The 15,082-nt window shown below is 51.2% G+C and overlaps 1 protein-coding gene across 1 annotated transcript in view; it reads left to right on the top strand.

The window, feature by feature from the left end:
• Positions 1-12,340, top strand: part of LOC101652663 (maltase-glucoamylase, intestinal) — an 86,839-nt gene extending 74,499 nt beyond the window's left edge. The window contains exons 35-48 of the mRNA XM_045288906.1: positions 477-611; positions 1,447-1,534; positions 2,234-2,372; positions 3,411-3,544; positions 3,671-3,705; positions 3,798-3,914; positions 4,718-4,866; positions 5,999-6,083; positions 6,932-6,988; positions 8,969-9,093; positions 9,361-9,449; positions 9,893-9,942; positions 10,502-10,675; positions 12,107-12,340. Coding sequence (XP_045144841.1) covers positions 477-611; positions 1,447-1,534; positions 2,234-2,372; positions 3,411-3,544; positions 3,671-3,705; positions 3,798-3,914; positions 4,718-4,866; positions 5,999-6,083; positions 6,932-6,988; positions 8,969-9,093; positions 9,361-9,449; positions 9,893-9,942; positions 10,502-10,675; positions 12,107-12,184 — 1,455 coding nt within the window. The 3' untranslated portion in view covers positions 12,185-12,340. The remainder of the gene's footprint in view (positions 1-476; positions 612-1,446; positions 1,535-2,233; positions 2,373-3,410; positions 3,545-3,670; positions 3,706-3,797; positions 3,915-4,717; positions 4,867-5,998; positions 6,084-6,931; positions 6,989-8,968; positions 9,094-9,360; positions 9,450-9,892; positions 9,943-10,501; positions 10,676-12,106) is intronic.
• The last annotated feature ends 2,742 nt before the right edge of the window (positions 12,341-15,082 follow it).

Here is a 15,082-nt window from a genome sequence, read left to right as displayed (position 1 = left end):
CGCTCTTCAATTAATCCCACATATGTTCATTGGCCATGTTGGCACAATAAACCTACCTATCACAGCCCTGGAGGTCATCTGGGCTGTTCCATCCCATGCCTACCTTTCAAGCCTGGTACCCTGGCCCATGGCATGGCCCCTGCATGGTGCTTAAGAAAGTAAGGGTAGACCAAGAGTTGGGGGGCAGGCGTCTGATCTGTGGGACAGAGGTGGGGGTGGGGGTTGTTGCCAGTCATGTGGACAAGAGGCGGACAGCATCCTGTGTGCTCCTGAAGCTGTGCAGGTGTGTGATGGATGCCACCTTCTTGTCCATGCATGCAGGACATTTCCTTGAAGCCAGCAGGCAAGCCTTAGCTGTGCCCGGATGACCTGGCACAATGGCACACAGGCTTCCTGCAGCCTGAGGTCTCGGGAAATGCCTGTGTGGTCTCTCACGTGTTCATGGGGGCAAATGAATTCTCTGTCTGTCCTCACAGCTGTACCGAGCTCATGTGGCCTTTCCAGACTTTTTCCGAAATTCAGCTATCACGTGGTGGAAGAGGGAGTTGAGAGAAATGCACTCCAACCCCCGGGATCCGGACAAAAGCTTGAAATACGACGGCATGTGGATTGTAGGTGGTGGCAGTGGGTGTGGCTTATGTACGTGTGCAGTGTCTGTGTGTGTCCATGTGATGGGCACTGCCTACCTTTGTGCACCTGTGTGGTGTGCCTGTGTGTGGTACATGTAGTGTCTGTGTGTGTGTGTGTGGTACATGTGGTGTCTGTATGTGTGTCTCTGAGTGGTATATGTGGTGTGTATGTGTGTGTGGTTCATGTGGTATGTGTGTGTGGTTCCTGTGGTGTATGTGTGGTATGGATGTGCACATGTGGATGGGCATTATCTAGTGTTGCATATCTCTGTGTGTGTGCACGTGCATGAGTGTGTGTGGGATATGTGTGGTGTGTAGGAGGTGTGCATCTGCTCTGTGTAAATGGGCTTGTGGATGTCTGTTATCTATCATAGTGTATGCCTATCTGAGGTGTATGTATGCATGTGATGTGTAGGCAGTGTATGTGTGATGTGTGTCTGGGGTGTGCATGAGGTGTGTGATGTGTGGGCAGTGTTTGTGTGGGGTGTGCATGAGGTGTGTGCGGTGTGTACATGTGTGACCATTCTAAAGCGTGTGTCTCCTGGCCTTTGGTCAGGGGGATAACCCTTATCCTCAGAAGCCTTTGGGCACAGCAGCTGTACTTCCTGCATGGGGAAGTGGAGCAGCCTGGCAGTCCCTGCCTATATCCATGCCCTCTGCCCCCCCACCCCCTCAGTCTGAGGTGACCTTTGCTGTCTGGGGTTAACGAATCTATGACCGACTGATTGCTGGGGGCCATGGTGCTCCCCTCTCCCTGCCTGGATCTGGCTGCATGTGACTACTGACTATCAAGGTCTCTCTGTGTTCATGTTTCTAGGACATGAATGAGCCCGCGAGCTTTGTGAATGGGGCTGTCCCCCCAGGCTGTAAGGATCCCACCCTCAATCGCCCACCCTACATGCCAGGTGAGGACCACACATGGACCCTCCATGGGGCATCCTGAGCAAAGGAAGGTGGCTCCTCTGTTAGCCCACGGGACGGTTGGTTGTACCCCGACTTCTCAGGCTCAAACACCGGTACCTGGGGGGCCTAAGACAATGGCCAGCTCCTCCCTGACCCACTTAGTGTGAGGGACTCTTTGGGGCCACTGGGCGAGTTTCTGGAATCCGCTGAAAATCGCTTTGCCGCAGTACTGTCTCCAGTGCCTCCCAACCAGGGTTCTGAGAAGTGTCTGGGTGTGTCCTGATGTCTCTCAGGAGTCCCTGGGCCCCAGTGGGTGGGGAATCAAGGTTTTCCCGTATCGTGAGCTTGGTGGACTTTGCCACAATACTCTCATATCAGGGCAATTATTCTGTGAATTTTCTGGCCTTCAACAAACCACCCCATGGTCCAGGTCTCACAGTAGCCAATGGGCATCCTTTCATGTCTGAGTCATGATCAAAAAGAGGGACACCAAGTGGGATGTCCCTCCTCCTCTTCTCCTCCCCCCTTTCTAGATGAGCCTGCAGGGCAATGCGGTGTCTAACCCTACAGCGACTGATCAGAGTCCTGTTCCCAGACCCAGAGAGGAGGGGAGGCATATCCAGGGCTCAGCGAACCCTTGAGGAGACATCCAGGGAAAAGCAGGGCTGGATGGTTCTCATGGAGCTTGCTCTTTCCCTCAGTTCTGGAGTCCAGGGACCGGGGCCTGAGCAGCAAGACCCTGTGCATGGATGGCGAGCAGGTGCTGGCTGACGGCTCCGTGGTGCGGCACTATGACGTCCACAGCCTGTACGGCTGGGCCCAGACCAGGCCCACCTACGAGTGAGTCTCAGCTCCCCACAAGAAGCCCACCTGGACTGGAGAACCCAGGGAGTGGAGTGCTGAGCCACGATCTTCTCGAACCCATTATCCACGGGTCCTTGTGCGAGGCCGTGCTCATCACTGCTGTCTGAGGCCCCTCCTGCAGCCCTTGGGCAGTCCATCTCTTCCAAAGGGCTCAGATGACCACAGCACTTCTCATTCACTAAGCAAACACACGGAGGGTGTGGAGCCAGACTCGGTGTCTGTCGTCGGAAGCACGGCTTCCATCCTGAGCTGAGCATACAGAGGCAGACACGGAGTCCCGTCTCCTGGGGGATCAAGTGCTGGGGGACGACTGTGACCCCCAGGGCAGGACCCCACCCTCTTGGACTTCAGAAGTGGACCCTCCCTATCGGGATCCTATTTTGCTGGTCATTCTTATTTGATAGTCGACTGGGTTTCCCTTGAATGAACAGTCCCCATCGTGTGACCCCAGAGTGTGTGTGTGTGTGTGTGTGTGTGTGTGTGTGTGTGTGTGTAGGGGAATTACAATTATCCAAAGGAACATCTCCCTCCAACACATAGAAGAAAGTGTGGCCAAGCAGTAATGATATTCAAATGGTTCCTGGCTGTTTCAGGGGAGCCAGAGAGCTGGCTCTTTGTGTACGTTGCCCACAAGTCCTCTCTGACTCATGTTGTTGACCATACACTTTACAGGACTGCCCCAGAGTTTATGGCGGTTTTGTTTGTTTGTTTCCCTTCCATGGACTTGCTGAGTGGCTTCCAACTGCCAGTCATTGGCATAGCACGGAATCACAGACCACTGGTCCCCCCCCAGGCTCTTCCACGGTGCCGTTCTCTTTGAAGCACCGTGGAAAAGCCCAGGGTGTGCTACTATCCCCACCGTCTCCCCGACGTGCCCCCAAGTTCCACGCACCTCCCGTCAGGCAGACAGGAAACTCCTTGTTCTCCTTCCGAGTCTGGAGCTCTGTGAGCAGGAGCTCGGTGGTGCTTCCTCCCCGTCACTGTCCCCACGGATGTCCTTGTCCTTCCACCCAGAGCTGTGCAGGAGGTGACAGGAGAGCGAGGCATCGTCGTCACACGCTCCACCTTCCCCTCCTCGGGCCGCTGGGCAGGACACTGGCTGGGAGACAACACAGCCGCGTGGGACCAGCTGAGGAAATCCATCATTGGTGAGGGACCCTGCCCCGGGGATACCAGGATGAATGAGGAGGGACCTCAGGGGAAGGTGGGTGAGGGAGGAGAAGGAGGGCCAAGGGTCTTGACCTTCCTCTGACAGATGCTGGTTCTCATTGCAGGCATGATGGAGTTCAGCCTCTTTGGCATCTCCTATGTAAGTTCCCTTATGTCCCTCCTGATCCCCAAGCAGGCGGCAACATCTTCTGGCGGTCACTGCATGCGCCTTTGTGTGATTCCTTCTTGCAGACGGGAGCAGACATCTGCGGCTTCTTCAGGGATGCGGAGTATGAGATGTGTGTCCGCTGGATGCAGCTGGGGGCCTTCTACCCCTATGCCAGGAACCACAACACCATCGGGACCAGGGTGAGACAGTCGCCTGCAATTACAACACCCTCCAGGGTTGAGCTACAGGGTTTCCTGGGGGACATCCTCAACATCACCACACCCCTACAGCTCCATGAACCGCACCCCAGACTCCCCTGGAGGAGTCTTCCTCTTTAGGCAGAGTTGGACCTAAGTAGTACGTCTTCCTGGGGAGAGCAAGCCCTTTGGGGACTTCAGGAGTGCTCTCTGAGAATCACTACAACCATTTCTGGTTTAGCTCTGCATGGTCTTCAATGGGAACAAGGTTTTAATGCCTTGGGTTCTTGAAGTTTGCCAGGCAAATTATGAATACAGTGAACCCTCGTTTATCGCGGTTAATCAGTTCTAGACCCTACCGTGATAAATGAAATTCCGCGAAGTAGGATTCCTTATTTGTAAATCAAATATTTTCGTAGTTAGAGCATAGAGGACATGAAAAAACACCCTTTAGTCACCATTACACTCATATTACCCAATTTATTAAACGAAAAAGGGAAAATACAGTAAAACATTTTGGACGTTACAATTATCATTTATTATTTATTATATTATTTATGGCATCTAGTTTACAGTATTACATATTTCACATACAGTATTATTATACATAGTTCTTACAAATAGTGTAATCAATAGCCTATGAAATGACTTAAGGGATGTACTCTACAGGTGGGTCGCCGTCTTTTTCCTCTGAAGGAGCGGGTGTAGGCAGTGGGTGCTGTTACAAAAAAACCGCGATAGAGTGAAGCCGCGGAAGTTGAAGCGCGAAGTGGCGAGGGTTCACTGTACTCTTCTTTCCCCTTTAGAGACAAGACCCCGTGTCCTGGAACTCCACCTTTGAGGACATTTCCAGAAACATCCTCCACATCAGATACACCCTGCTGCCCTACCTCTACACGCTGATGCACAAGGCCCACGCCGAGGGCAGCACCGTGGTCCGGCCCCTCTTGCATGAGTGCGTGTCCACCCGAGTCCCCAACACTTTATGAATCATTCACTCCATATGATCCTGATGACTGATGGATTCTCTGTTCTATTTGGTCCTGCTGACCAGTGGATGTGGTGACAGTCTTAATCATATTAGTATTTTGGATTGCCTCCTGGTGTAAGCCCTCTAAGTCATCCATAAAACCAAACTCGCAGCCATCGAATTGAGGATCATAGCGACTCTGTAGGACAGGGTAGAACTGCTTGTGTGGGTTTCCAAGACTGTAACTCTATAGGACTGTAGCTGTCAGCCTCTGGGGCATAGACCTGTCATGGCGCCTTTAGCACAATGATGACACAGGATAATTCATCTCGATTTGCTTATGCAAACCTCGGTGTGTCTGTGGTCAATGTCTGGGCACCTCAACTTGGACCCACATGAGCCCAGCTGGGGGAAGGAGTGGAAGGAAGACAGCCATTCTTGCACGTAGAGTATCCCTTGGGTAAGTGATGGATGCTTTGTAGGTGGAAACCATTTCCGGAGGTTGGAGAATCTGACCTCATGTCCATACACCAGAACTTCTGCAGTGAAGTATTGCACCTCAGATGGCTTGTCGGGACAGGAACAGATAGCACCCCCATCCTGGAGGGTGAGGGCGAGATCAGGCTGACGGCCATGCGGATCTCTGCCGGGGCTTTGAGGGGGGGTCTCTTCCCTGCCTCTCTCATCTCTTCTGGTGTTGGCCGGCCAGCAGTCTGTAGTCTCCCCTGCTTTGTGCATCACTCCTCTGGCCGTCTCTATCCTCACACGGCTCCTCTTCGTCCAGTGTCTCTCTGTGTCTCTGTCCCTCCTCCTCATGCGTAATGAGAGCACTCAAATGGGATCAGGACCCACCCATTCCAGGAGGGCCTCACGTGAGCTTACTCACCTCTGCAAAGACCTACCTTCAGCAAGCCTTCCAGTGGGGCATGTGATTCAACCCCAAAGAGGCACGTAGAAAGTGGCGCCGTGTGCACCTGACTAAGCTATACTGAGAGGAAGCAGGCAGGGCAGGACTCATAGCAGGCTGCTTTCTGACCTGACCCCAAGCTAGGTCACTCTCCATGGCTTGGCCCTGTCTTGGTATGAGGCCCGACTTGTCTTTGTTTCCCTTTTCCAGGTTTGTGTCCGATAAGAATACTCGGGATATAGACACCCAGTTCCTGCTGGGCCCTGCCTTCCTGGTCAGCCCTGTCCTGGAGTCTGTGAGTGGATCCTCGGAAGGGTGGAGGCCCCTGCTAGGCAGCAGTGGGAGGGGTTGGGCCAGGAGAAGGGGCTGCTCTCAGTCAGGAGATGAATTTCCCGATACCGCTCCTGCGTCCTGGGGGTTCATCTCTCTCCCCTCATTAAACTTCACAGCCACTCTGGGTCATAGGACCGTCCAGAAGGAACAAGCTCTGGGGGTGCACTCGGAGATACGGCCACGTCTCCATCCACTGCGGTGAGGGGTGGGGCATCCAGGAGAGGTCCTAGTCTGTCCATCACAACCCTCTGTGGATGATAAGACAAAACCCGCAGCAGTCAGTGTGTACAAGCTCAGTCTCATCACAAACCCTTCCACCTGAAACGAGGTCCTCAGGCCACACAAAAAAAGTGTGGGGGGGGCTTGGGGGGCAGGGAGAGGAAGAGAGGCCTTTGCTTATTCTTTTGTTGGGGATGACGTCTCTGGTTACAACGTCCGCTGACTGTGTCTGACCCAGATCTCATCACCTGCTTCATATTGGCTGCCCAGCCGATCCTGAAGCTCAGCAGGCCCAGCCATCTCAGCCCAGCCCTTTAGGGAGAGCACAGGAGGCAGGGGGTGGGGTGTCACAGGCCCACGGGGGCTGCTTCAGCCAAAGTTCTGGCCTGCAGAGGCTCTCAGGGAAGGAAGCCATCAGCTTTGGGCAGGCAACTCGTCTCTGTTTGCGGAGGGGCTGAGGAAGGAAAGCTTCAAGAGGGGAGGGAAGTGGGCCCAAGGTCATGTTTAACTCCGCTCCCACGCAGACTGGTTCCTGGGACCTAGAAGACAGATGGTGGTTTTCGGCTTCACTGTGCTTGTGTTTACTTTTAGAATGCGAGGAGCGTCTCTGCCTATTTCCCCAGAGCCCGCTGGTACGACTACTACACGGTACGCTGTCTGCCGGTGGAGCCCGCCCGGGAGTGGGTGGAGTACACAGACAGACATCAGGTCAAACGCTCCTCTCTCGGGGTTGCTGGGACGTGGCCCAAGCAGCAGCTCTTCCTGGCCCGACTCCTCGGGGCCTTCTTCCCTCCCCGGCTCCGTCTCCATCGTTTCTCTGTGGTGGAGTGCTGTTGACTTGGTTTCCACTCACAGGACCCGAGGCAGCACTGCCGGGCAGAGCACTGTGCACTCCTGTAACAGCCTCACTGCAAAGGCGCACACGCTCGGTTGCGAACTGAAGGGCTGGTGGTTCAAGTCTACTCGGAGGCACCTTAAAGCAAGGCCTGGCTGCTTCCATCTGAGAGCTCAGCTCGTGAAGGCCTTAGGGGGCCCAGGGCTTGGGATGGATTGTCTGGCCACTGGTCCTTGCTTTTCTGAGTCGTGTGGTGGTCCCAGGGGGCAGGACCTGCCCAGGGGAGTGAACCTGCTTCCCCAGGACTGTTCTTTCTTCTACCTCCTTCTGCCCTGTGCTGTAAGCTGTCTCCTGGGGGAATCTGCAGAAATCAAACATACAGAACCAAGAAGCAGGGAGCAGAGTCCCCATCTTCCAATGGTGCCACTTTGACACCTGGAGATGTTAGGTCTCTCATGGGAGAAATACCTCGGTCCTTGGCTTCATGCGAGAAAGAATTCACACTGAAGCCTGGTTTGTGATCCAAGTGAGTTTTGTAAAGGCTAGAAGCAGATTCAGGCGTTACAGTAAATGGAACACAAGCCAGAGAGAGAGCGTCCGAGGCATAGCTGGGAGAGAGCGTAGTCCCAACGTTTCTGTCTTTTTCAGGGCTCCTGTTGGAAGGCAGGGTCGATGATACTGGTTAACCCCACTGGCTGAATTAAGCCCACCTGGCCTAGATGGGGTCCCACCCATGTTTACTGGCTTCCTGTCTCAAAGACCTGAATGTGTGCATGCCCTCCAGCCTTAGCAGCTTCAACTTCCTGTAACGGGGGAGGGAGGCTTTGGCGTGTTGAGGGACAGCCCCTCATTGCGCCTCTAGCTTTCTAACAGAGACATTTGGATATGCCTGGAGAGACTGTTGGTGGTCACAACAGGGCTTGAAGAGGAGCTAGTGGCATCTAGCGGGGAGGGCACTACCACTATGGGATGTTGTTAAGCACGCCACAACACACAGGCTATTGGCTCACTGCTAGTTGTTGTCCATCCTGAAGTGTCCGAGGTGCTCAGGTGCAGGAGTGCTCTCTCTTCATGAGGAACTGTGGAAAGGTGATGCTGGGGTGCGGAAGCACCCCCATCCAGCTGTAGAGGCAAGACAAAGATGTAGACCTGAAAGTTGATAGAGGATGCTGAAGATAAGGCTGTGTAGCAGGAGGGAGCCCAACATCAGCATTTTCTGTGAGGTTGTACAGTCGCTGGCTAGGTTGGTAGGGGTGGGGATGGGCCAATGAAGGTGATGGGGCCAAGGTGGGCTCTTGGTGCAATGGACAGTGGAGAAGACTCACGTTGAGGGTGGGGGGTGGTAGTAATAAAGATGAGGGGCATTGTTCAGTCTTCTCTGGTAGTGTGTGGGGACACAGCGTGTACGTGGACCATGGGTGGGCAGGACCCACTCAGTGGCCTCGTGGATCAACTGTTATTGCAAGTCCCAGAGGCAGTGGGTCCTAGCAGGGTGTCATGGTGGCAGGGGATGTCATCTGGCCCCTGGGTGAACATGGAGAGGGATCGTAACGGGAATGTGCTGGATGGACTTGGGTGGACAGCATGACCAGAGCAGCAACACGGGGTGCGGGGATGTTTCAGTTGGCGTGGGCATGGTTATGTGTATGTGTGTATGTGTACGCATGTGTGCACATGTGGTGTGTCTCTGTGTGCATGTGTGTGCGAGAATATGCGCATAAGATGTGTGCTGTATCTTTGTGCACACCTGCATCTGTATCGTCCATCACCTGCCACCTTCTTCTGGCCCCCAGGGTGTGGACATTAATGCACGGGGAGTGTGGAAGGTACTGCCGGCCCCCCTGGACCACATTAATCTCCATGTGCGTGGGGGCTACATCCTGCCCTGGCAGGAGCCCGCACAGAACACCCGCTTGAGGTAGGATGTGGATGGGCTGCTGCTGTCTCAATACCAGTTCACTCAGACCCCCCCATGAGGCCGAGACCCTTTAACCCACAGCAACCTCATTATACACAGGCAGGGTGGTGGTGGTGGTAGTGGTGTTATATTTTAGTTTGACTCCCCGGACCCTGTCTGACTTCACACATGAAGAACTTCCTTTAGCCCCCTTGCTCCCTGACATCCAAACCTGTGGTTTGTACTTGCGGCCCTGCTTTGTCTCATGCCGCTCCCACCTCACTGCAGCCGCCAGAAGTTCATGGGCATCAAGGTGGCCTTGGATGAGAATGGCGCTGCGGAGGGCTGCCTCTTCTGGGACGACGGCACCAGCATTGGTGAGTAGGTTTCCTGGGCTCACACCAAGGCCCCTGTGTTCTTGGGTGTCTTCTGGGCCTCCCAGTGCACTTCCTATACCCTTCCCATTAGCTGCATTTAGTGTGTGTCCTCTAGTGAGGAAGGTCTCTCGGCTTCCTGACACTGATGGTTGGTTCTGAATGGCTCACCACTGGCCGCTGGTCTGGTCTGCTCCTGTGGACCGCTACAGACAGGCGATCTGTGGTCAACACACATTCATTTAGACCATTTTGTGTAAGCTAAGTCCTGAGAAGGAGGTTGCAGGGCCTGTTAAGATCACCTCAAGAAGATTTAAATGACCAAAGGGAACTCTGACAAGAAGACCAGCAAGATGAAAACAACCTCCTACTCTTTTGACCCCCACGAGACCGATGGAATTCTGTAGCCGAGCCCAGCTCACACCTACCCTACTGTTTGTTTTCAGATACCTATGAGAAAGGGCTCTATTACTTGGCCAACTTCTCAGCCAGCCAGGTGAGTGTGCAGCGAGCACAGGGGTCCACTGGCTCAGCCCCAGGCTGGCTATCAGTAGGGCTTGAAGTACCCCCCCAGGATCCCTTTCTCACTCATCTGGCAAATTCCCAACCCTCCTCTCCTCAGGCTTTCTGGTGGAGATTCACTGGGCTCCTGAGAAGTTTTCTGTGATTAACCCATTTCTGTCTTATCGGTAGCTTTTCCAGTGCACCACTGCACCAAAGAACAGGCTGTCCTCCAGCCCTGATTCCTGCATTGTGCAGGCATGGCCTCATGTGGTATGATTTTCCTACACGGAGAACATACACTTCCGGAGACCCGTTGTCTCCTGCAGAGTCCGGGGGCAATGCTGCAGGCCCTGTGATGCTTCGCGCTGGGTGGTGGGCAATGGGAGAGAGAGCCAAAAATACGCCGCCCCCACCCCGAGGCATAGGATAATGACTCCACAGTTATTTCAATGCATGATCTACCTTTTGGCCTAAAAAGATGTTGGGAAAAGTTTGGCCGAATGTTGCTTTCTATTGTCCTTCTCTGGTTTCTTTTTTCCTTGTTTTGACAGAATACTGTCCAGAGTCGCATCGTCCACAATAACTACATCGCAGCAACAAATGCTTTGAAACTGGGATACGCTGAGATCTGGGGGCTGGGCAGTCTTACTGTCATCACCAGTGTCCGCGTCTCTCTGAGTGACAAAGATATCACACCGCACTTCACCTACAACTCGATAGCACAGGTTGGTGACCTGTGAGAATGCTGGGTGGTCGTTGCCAGCCCAGAGATGCCTGGGCTGTGCTCATCTACTTCCCTCCCAAATGATATTCCTTCCTGAAAGTCCCTTTGTGAAGCTCTCTGACTCCATGGGCCCATGGTTTCTCATAACTGGGTGATAAATAGAGAAAGGATGGAATTTGATCATTTTATTGGGATTCAAAATTAATGTCCATGGCAACAGCAGTCAAGAAATCAAATGATATATTAGATTTGGACAAGCCTATTGCCAAAGTCTTCAAAAGCAAGTATTCACTTAGAAGACTACGGCTCACCTGATGCAAGCCATAATATTTTCATTCGCCCCGCCCCCCCATGTAAGCGAAAGATGGGCAATGGACAAGGAAGACCAGAGAAGCCTATTCACCATAACCTGTGAGTTATGGTCTTGGCAAAGAATATTGAATAGACTGTCAGAGGAATGAACTCACTTGTCCTGGGAGGAGTACAGCCAGCATGCTCCTTGGAAGTGAGGGTGGGGAGACTTCCTCTCACCCACTCTGGACATGTTGTCAGGAGACACTAGTCCCTGGAGAAGGACACCATGCTTGGTAAAGAGGAAGAGTCTCAACGAGATGGATGGACACATGGCTGCAACCATGGGCTCGAGCCTCTCAATGGTCCAGTTCTGGGCAGTATTTTCTTCTGTGAGACACAGAGTTAGCATGAGTCCGAAACAACTCCGATATCTGGCAACAACAACACCCAATTGGAATCGAGGGTCTGGACCTATACTTTCCAATTTGTTGTCTTCTGAAGTTATGCCAGGTTCTACTTTTACTTGTAATCTCTGACTTGCAGAGAGAATTCTCAAATTGTTTGTACTGCCATATTTCATCAATTCTAAAACATTATCAGTTCAAAGATGCCCCCGGGTGTCACAGGCCACACAGACCCAAAAGAAGTCTGACAAAACCAGCATCAAAGGCTTCCTGTCACTTATGCCTTCTAATGCAAACTGATAGCTTTATTCATTTATTTAGGTGAGATTTAGGAGAAAATATATATAAAGAAATCATTTTATTGGCGGCTTTTACAGCTCTTATAACAACACATGCATCAGTGGTATCAAGCACATTAAACTGATAACTTTCTAGGGATTCATTAGATGAAGCTTTTATTATTTCAATGTTGGGCATATAAAAAATGGAGCTATAATGACACAAAGTGGTACTTGCAGTGGTTTCTAACCCTCTATCACTAATTGCCTGCATTTGCCATTACTCTGAGGCTTGTTATCCTCAGACTCTAAGGAAGATCGGGGGGCCACCTGGCCACTAGAAGGGGATTGTGGAGCAAAGGGTTCTTTCTATGGAGCCTTGGCTTATTCCTGATCTTTGAGTGTATGGAAGCGTCACACACCAAATGCCCCATACTTTTCCTTGTGTCCCCACAGGTGCTAACTGTGAACATGACCAGCAATGATGTCAACCTCCATCAGTTCGAGTCGTTGACCTGGACAGGCACTCTGTGAACGTAAAGAGCAGGAGGCTGACTTGACAGTCGACCACTCTGAAGTCACCTAGGCTCCATGATCATAATTAGTTCATGCCCCTTTTGGGTAGATGATGTCATTGCTTTTAATATGTGTTCTATCTGGGAATCCCAACTGTTGACCCCTCCTCCTACAGAGAGGGCAGTTGGGGTGGTGGTTGGGGGGTGGGGTGGGGTAGAAAATTTCTAGGCTTCATGTGACTCATATGGTATTTTGGCTGACCATCTGTCATCTGCAGGAAAGACCCTGAGTCCATGATGAAGTGTCCGTATGTGTGTGCACTTGGGGGATAGGTCTCAGCCTCTGGCTAAACGCACGTGGGATGCCCTTGCACAATGTGATTAATACCGTTGGTTTTACAGACTTGTACAAGTAGGGATAGGAGAGCTTAGACCCTTGAGAGGGAGATGAGATGAGGGGTTCATGCCCACTTTTGATGCGGGCAGGTGGTGGGGAAGTGGTTAAACAGGCAAAGATGAAGGAAGGGGCTAGAATGGCAATGGTAATTTATTTTTACAAGGTGTGCTTTGGAATGCCGAACTCCTATTTCTCTGCTCCGTGACTCATGTATATCAAACCACAGTTCAGCCAAATCCATGCTGTTTATGCATCAGAGACAAATACAATGAGTGGATTTTCTAGAGACTGAGTGGTGTGCTACTTTCGTCCTGGGACTCATTCACTTCGAGGGGAAGGCTTCTCCGTGTGAGGTGTGCGTCTGGGTCTCTGTAGCATCAGAATTCTGGAAGTCGGATACAGCACCGGAATGGGGCACCTGTGATTACCCGCTCTTTGTTCTGCTCCTCTGGCTTAGGGTCTCTCCCAGGTGTGAGCGTGTGGGCAAGTGTACTTGGTCAAAGGGAGACGATGTCAAGGAGGCCAGGAAGGAGAATAATGTTTGGAAACTGATTGTGGAAGCAATTTTACAATACTGCTTGACGTGAATGAACTATGTAATAACATGTATGAACTCCCAATTAACGATACATTTTTAAAAAGTCATCATATATTCTATATGCTAGCTTCTATATTCCTTAAACATCAACCCGGGGAAAAGTAGAAGTTGTGGCACCAAAAAAGGTTACATTTTTGGACAAGGAAATTACATGCAAACGTTGAGTGAGGATATTTATTTTTAGCATTACGTGGTGTGTTAGGCGGGTTGACTGGAGAAACAAATTCCGTGACACTCATATATGTGTAAGAAAGAGCTTTATATCAAGAAGTTATTGAATATCAGGAAAACATCCCAGCCCATTTCAAAGCAAATTCGTAAGTCCAATACTAGTCCATAAATCCCTCTTCAGACTCACGGAGCTACACGTAATGATGGAGAAGGCAGGAAGATCACAGGCCAGTAGCTGCAAACTCTTGTGGATACAATGGCGGTGGAAGTATCACAAAGCTTCTCAGCTGCATGACTTGCCAACAGGAAGGTGAAGCAGAAAGAGAGAGAGGGGAGCAAGGGGGGTGGGGCGGGGCTGGCCTCCAGCAAGCCATTTATCTTGGTTGCACCTCCAAATGAGGTCATCCAGTTGTGACCCAATTGACAGGCTAAACTCCATCCCTACACTTTATTTATCAAGTTGACGTGAAATTATGCGGAAAGGGATGTGCTTGAGATGGATCTGTTTCCTTCATCCTTCCTTTTATTTATTTATTTTGATATCAGAAAGCAGCCAGCTCCACATGGATACATAGACCTGGGGTCTAGAGTTAAAGACCCTAAAGGCTCTGAGGAAGGGGTCACTGGAGGAGATGGGTCTGGGGCTCTCCTAGTTTCCCTCTTCAGAGGAGACCTGCCTATCTCTGGGTATGGAATCCCCACCTGGCCTGGTGCCTTATGTCCGTGGGTCAGGGCATTTTATACTGTCCAGAAACAATCATTTGGATCAAAAGAGTTGGTTAAGTTTCTGTGTTGGTCTGGGTTCTCTAGAAAAGCAAAACCAGCGATACATATGAAATAACTTACATATTTATATAAAGGAAGTGGGTAACTCCAGTCCAGTTGAAGTCCACGGGTCAGATGCTAAGCTTGAGGCTTTTCCTGACCTATGTAGCTTCCAGGGTTGATGAACAAGGAAACAGGAAGACCACAGACTGGTAGAGGCGAGTTAGGCTCATAGCTGTAGAGCAGAATGAATCCAAGGCCCACAGACAATGTGGCAGGCCACTGCAAGCTCCTAAGGCTGACAGACAATAGGCAGGTGGTTGGTTCAAGTCCAAAGAACTGGAAGCCAATGAAACCGATGCAGAATCCAGGCCAGCAAGACCAGCCATGCCTTCCCCCGAAGTCTGCTTACATAGGAACAGACCACACCTTCGAGGAAACCTCCTTTCAATTGCACGCCACCCCACTTGCCCCACAATGACGAGGCTGCTCATGCTGACTGCATCAGAGAGTTGACTACATTATGTCAGATCACCTCATGGGAGAGGCCTCAGCTGCCAAACTACTGAGCCTCATGGCCCAACCAAGTTGACACAAAACCTACCAAAGTCTCCTAATTTCTTGGGGATTATTTTTCCTCATCTGCAAAATGTCAGGTGCTTGGCTAGACCTAGGATTCCTGAAGTGTGGAGTGTCCCAAGCCTTGAGGCTATTTCTTACCCACTGAGGTGGGTAAAGGGCGTGGTGGTGGGTTCTAAGTGCTCTTTCCAGCTTCATTCATTCACTTATTCACATCTGGAGACTACAGTTGGGGAATGGAATATATACATACATATTGTATTTTGGAAAATACAGTTACTTTTCATGCATTATGTATATGGACATAAAATTGGTTTGTTATTTTTACTTTGAAGGAACAGTGTATTTTAACTTTTGCTTTAAATTTTAATGTGATAAGCATCAATAGATATGTCCTCCTAAAGAAA

This window comes from Echinops telfairi, unplaced genomic scaffold (assembly GCF_000313985.2).
Source record: "Echinops telfairi isolate 266 unplaced genomic scaffold, ASM31398v2 ScPeMD7_23;HRSCAF=83, whole genome shotgun sequence".
Taxonomy (NCBI): domain Eukaryota; kingdom Metazoa; phylum Chordata; class Mammalia; order Afrosoricida; family Tenrecidae; genus Echinops; species Echinops telfairi.
The sequence above is the reverse complement of the archived record's forward strand: the minus strand, read 5'-3'. Positions and strand labels throughout refer to the sequence as shown.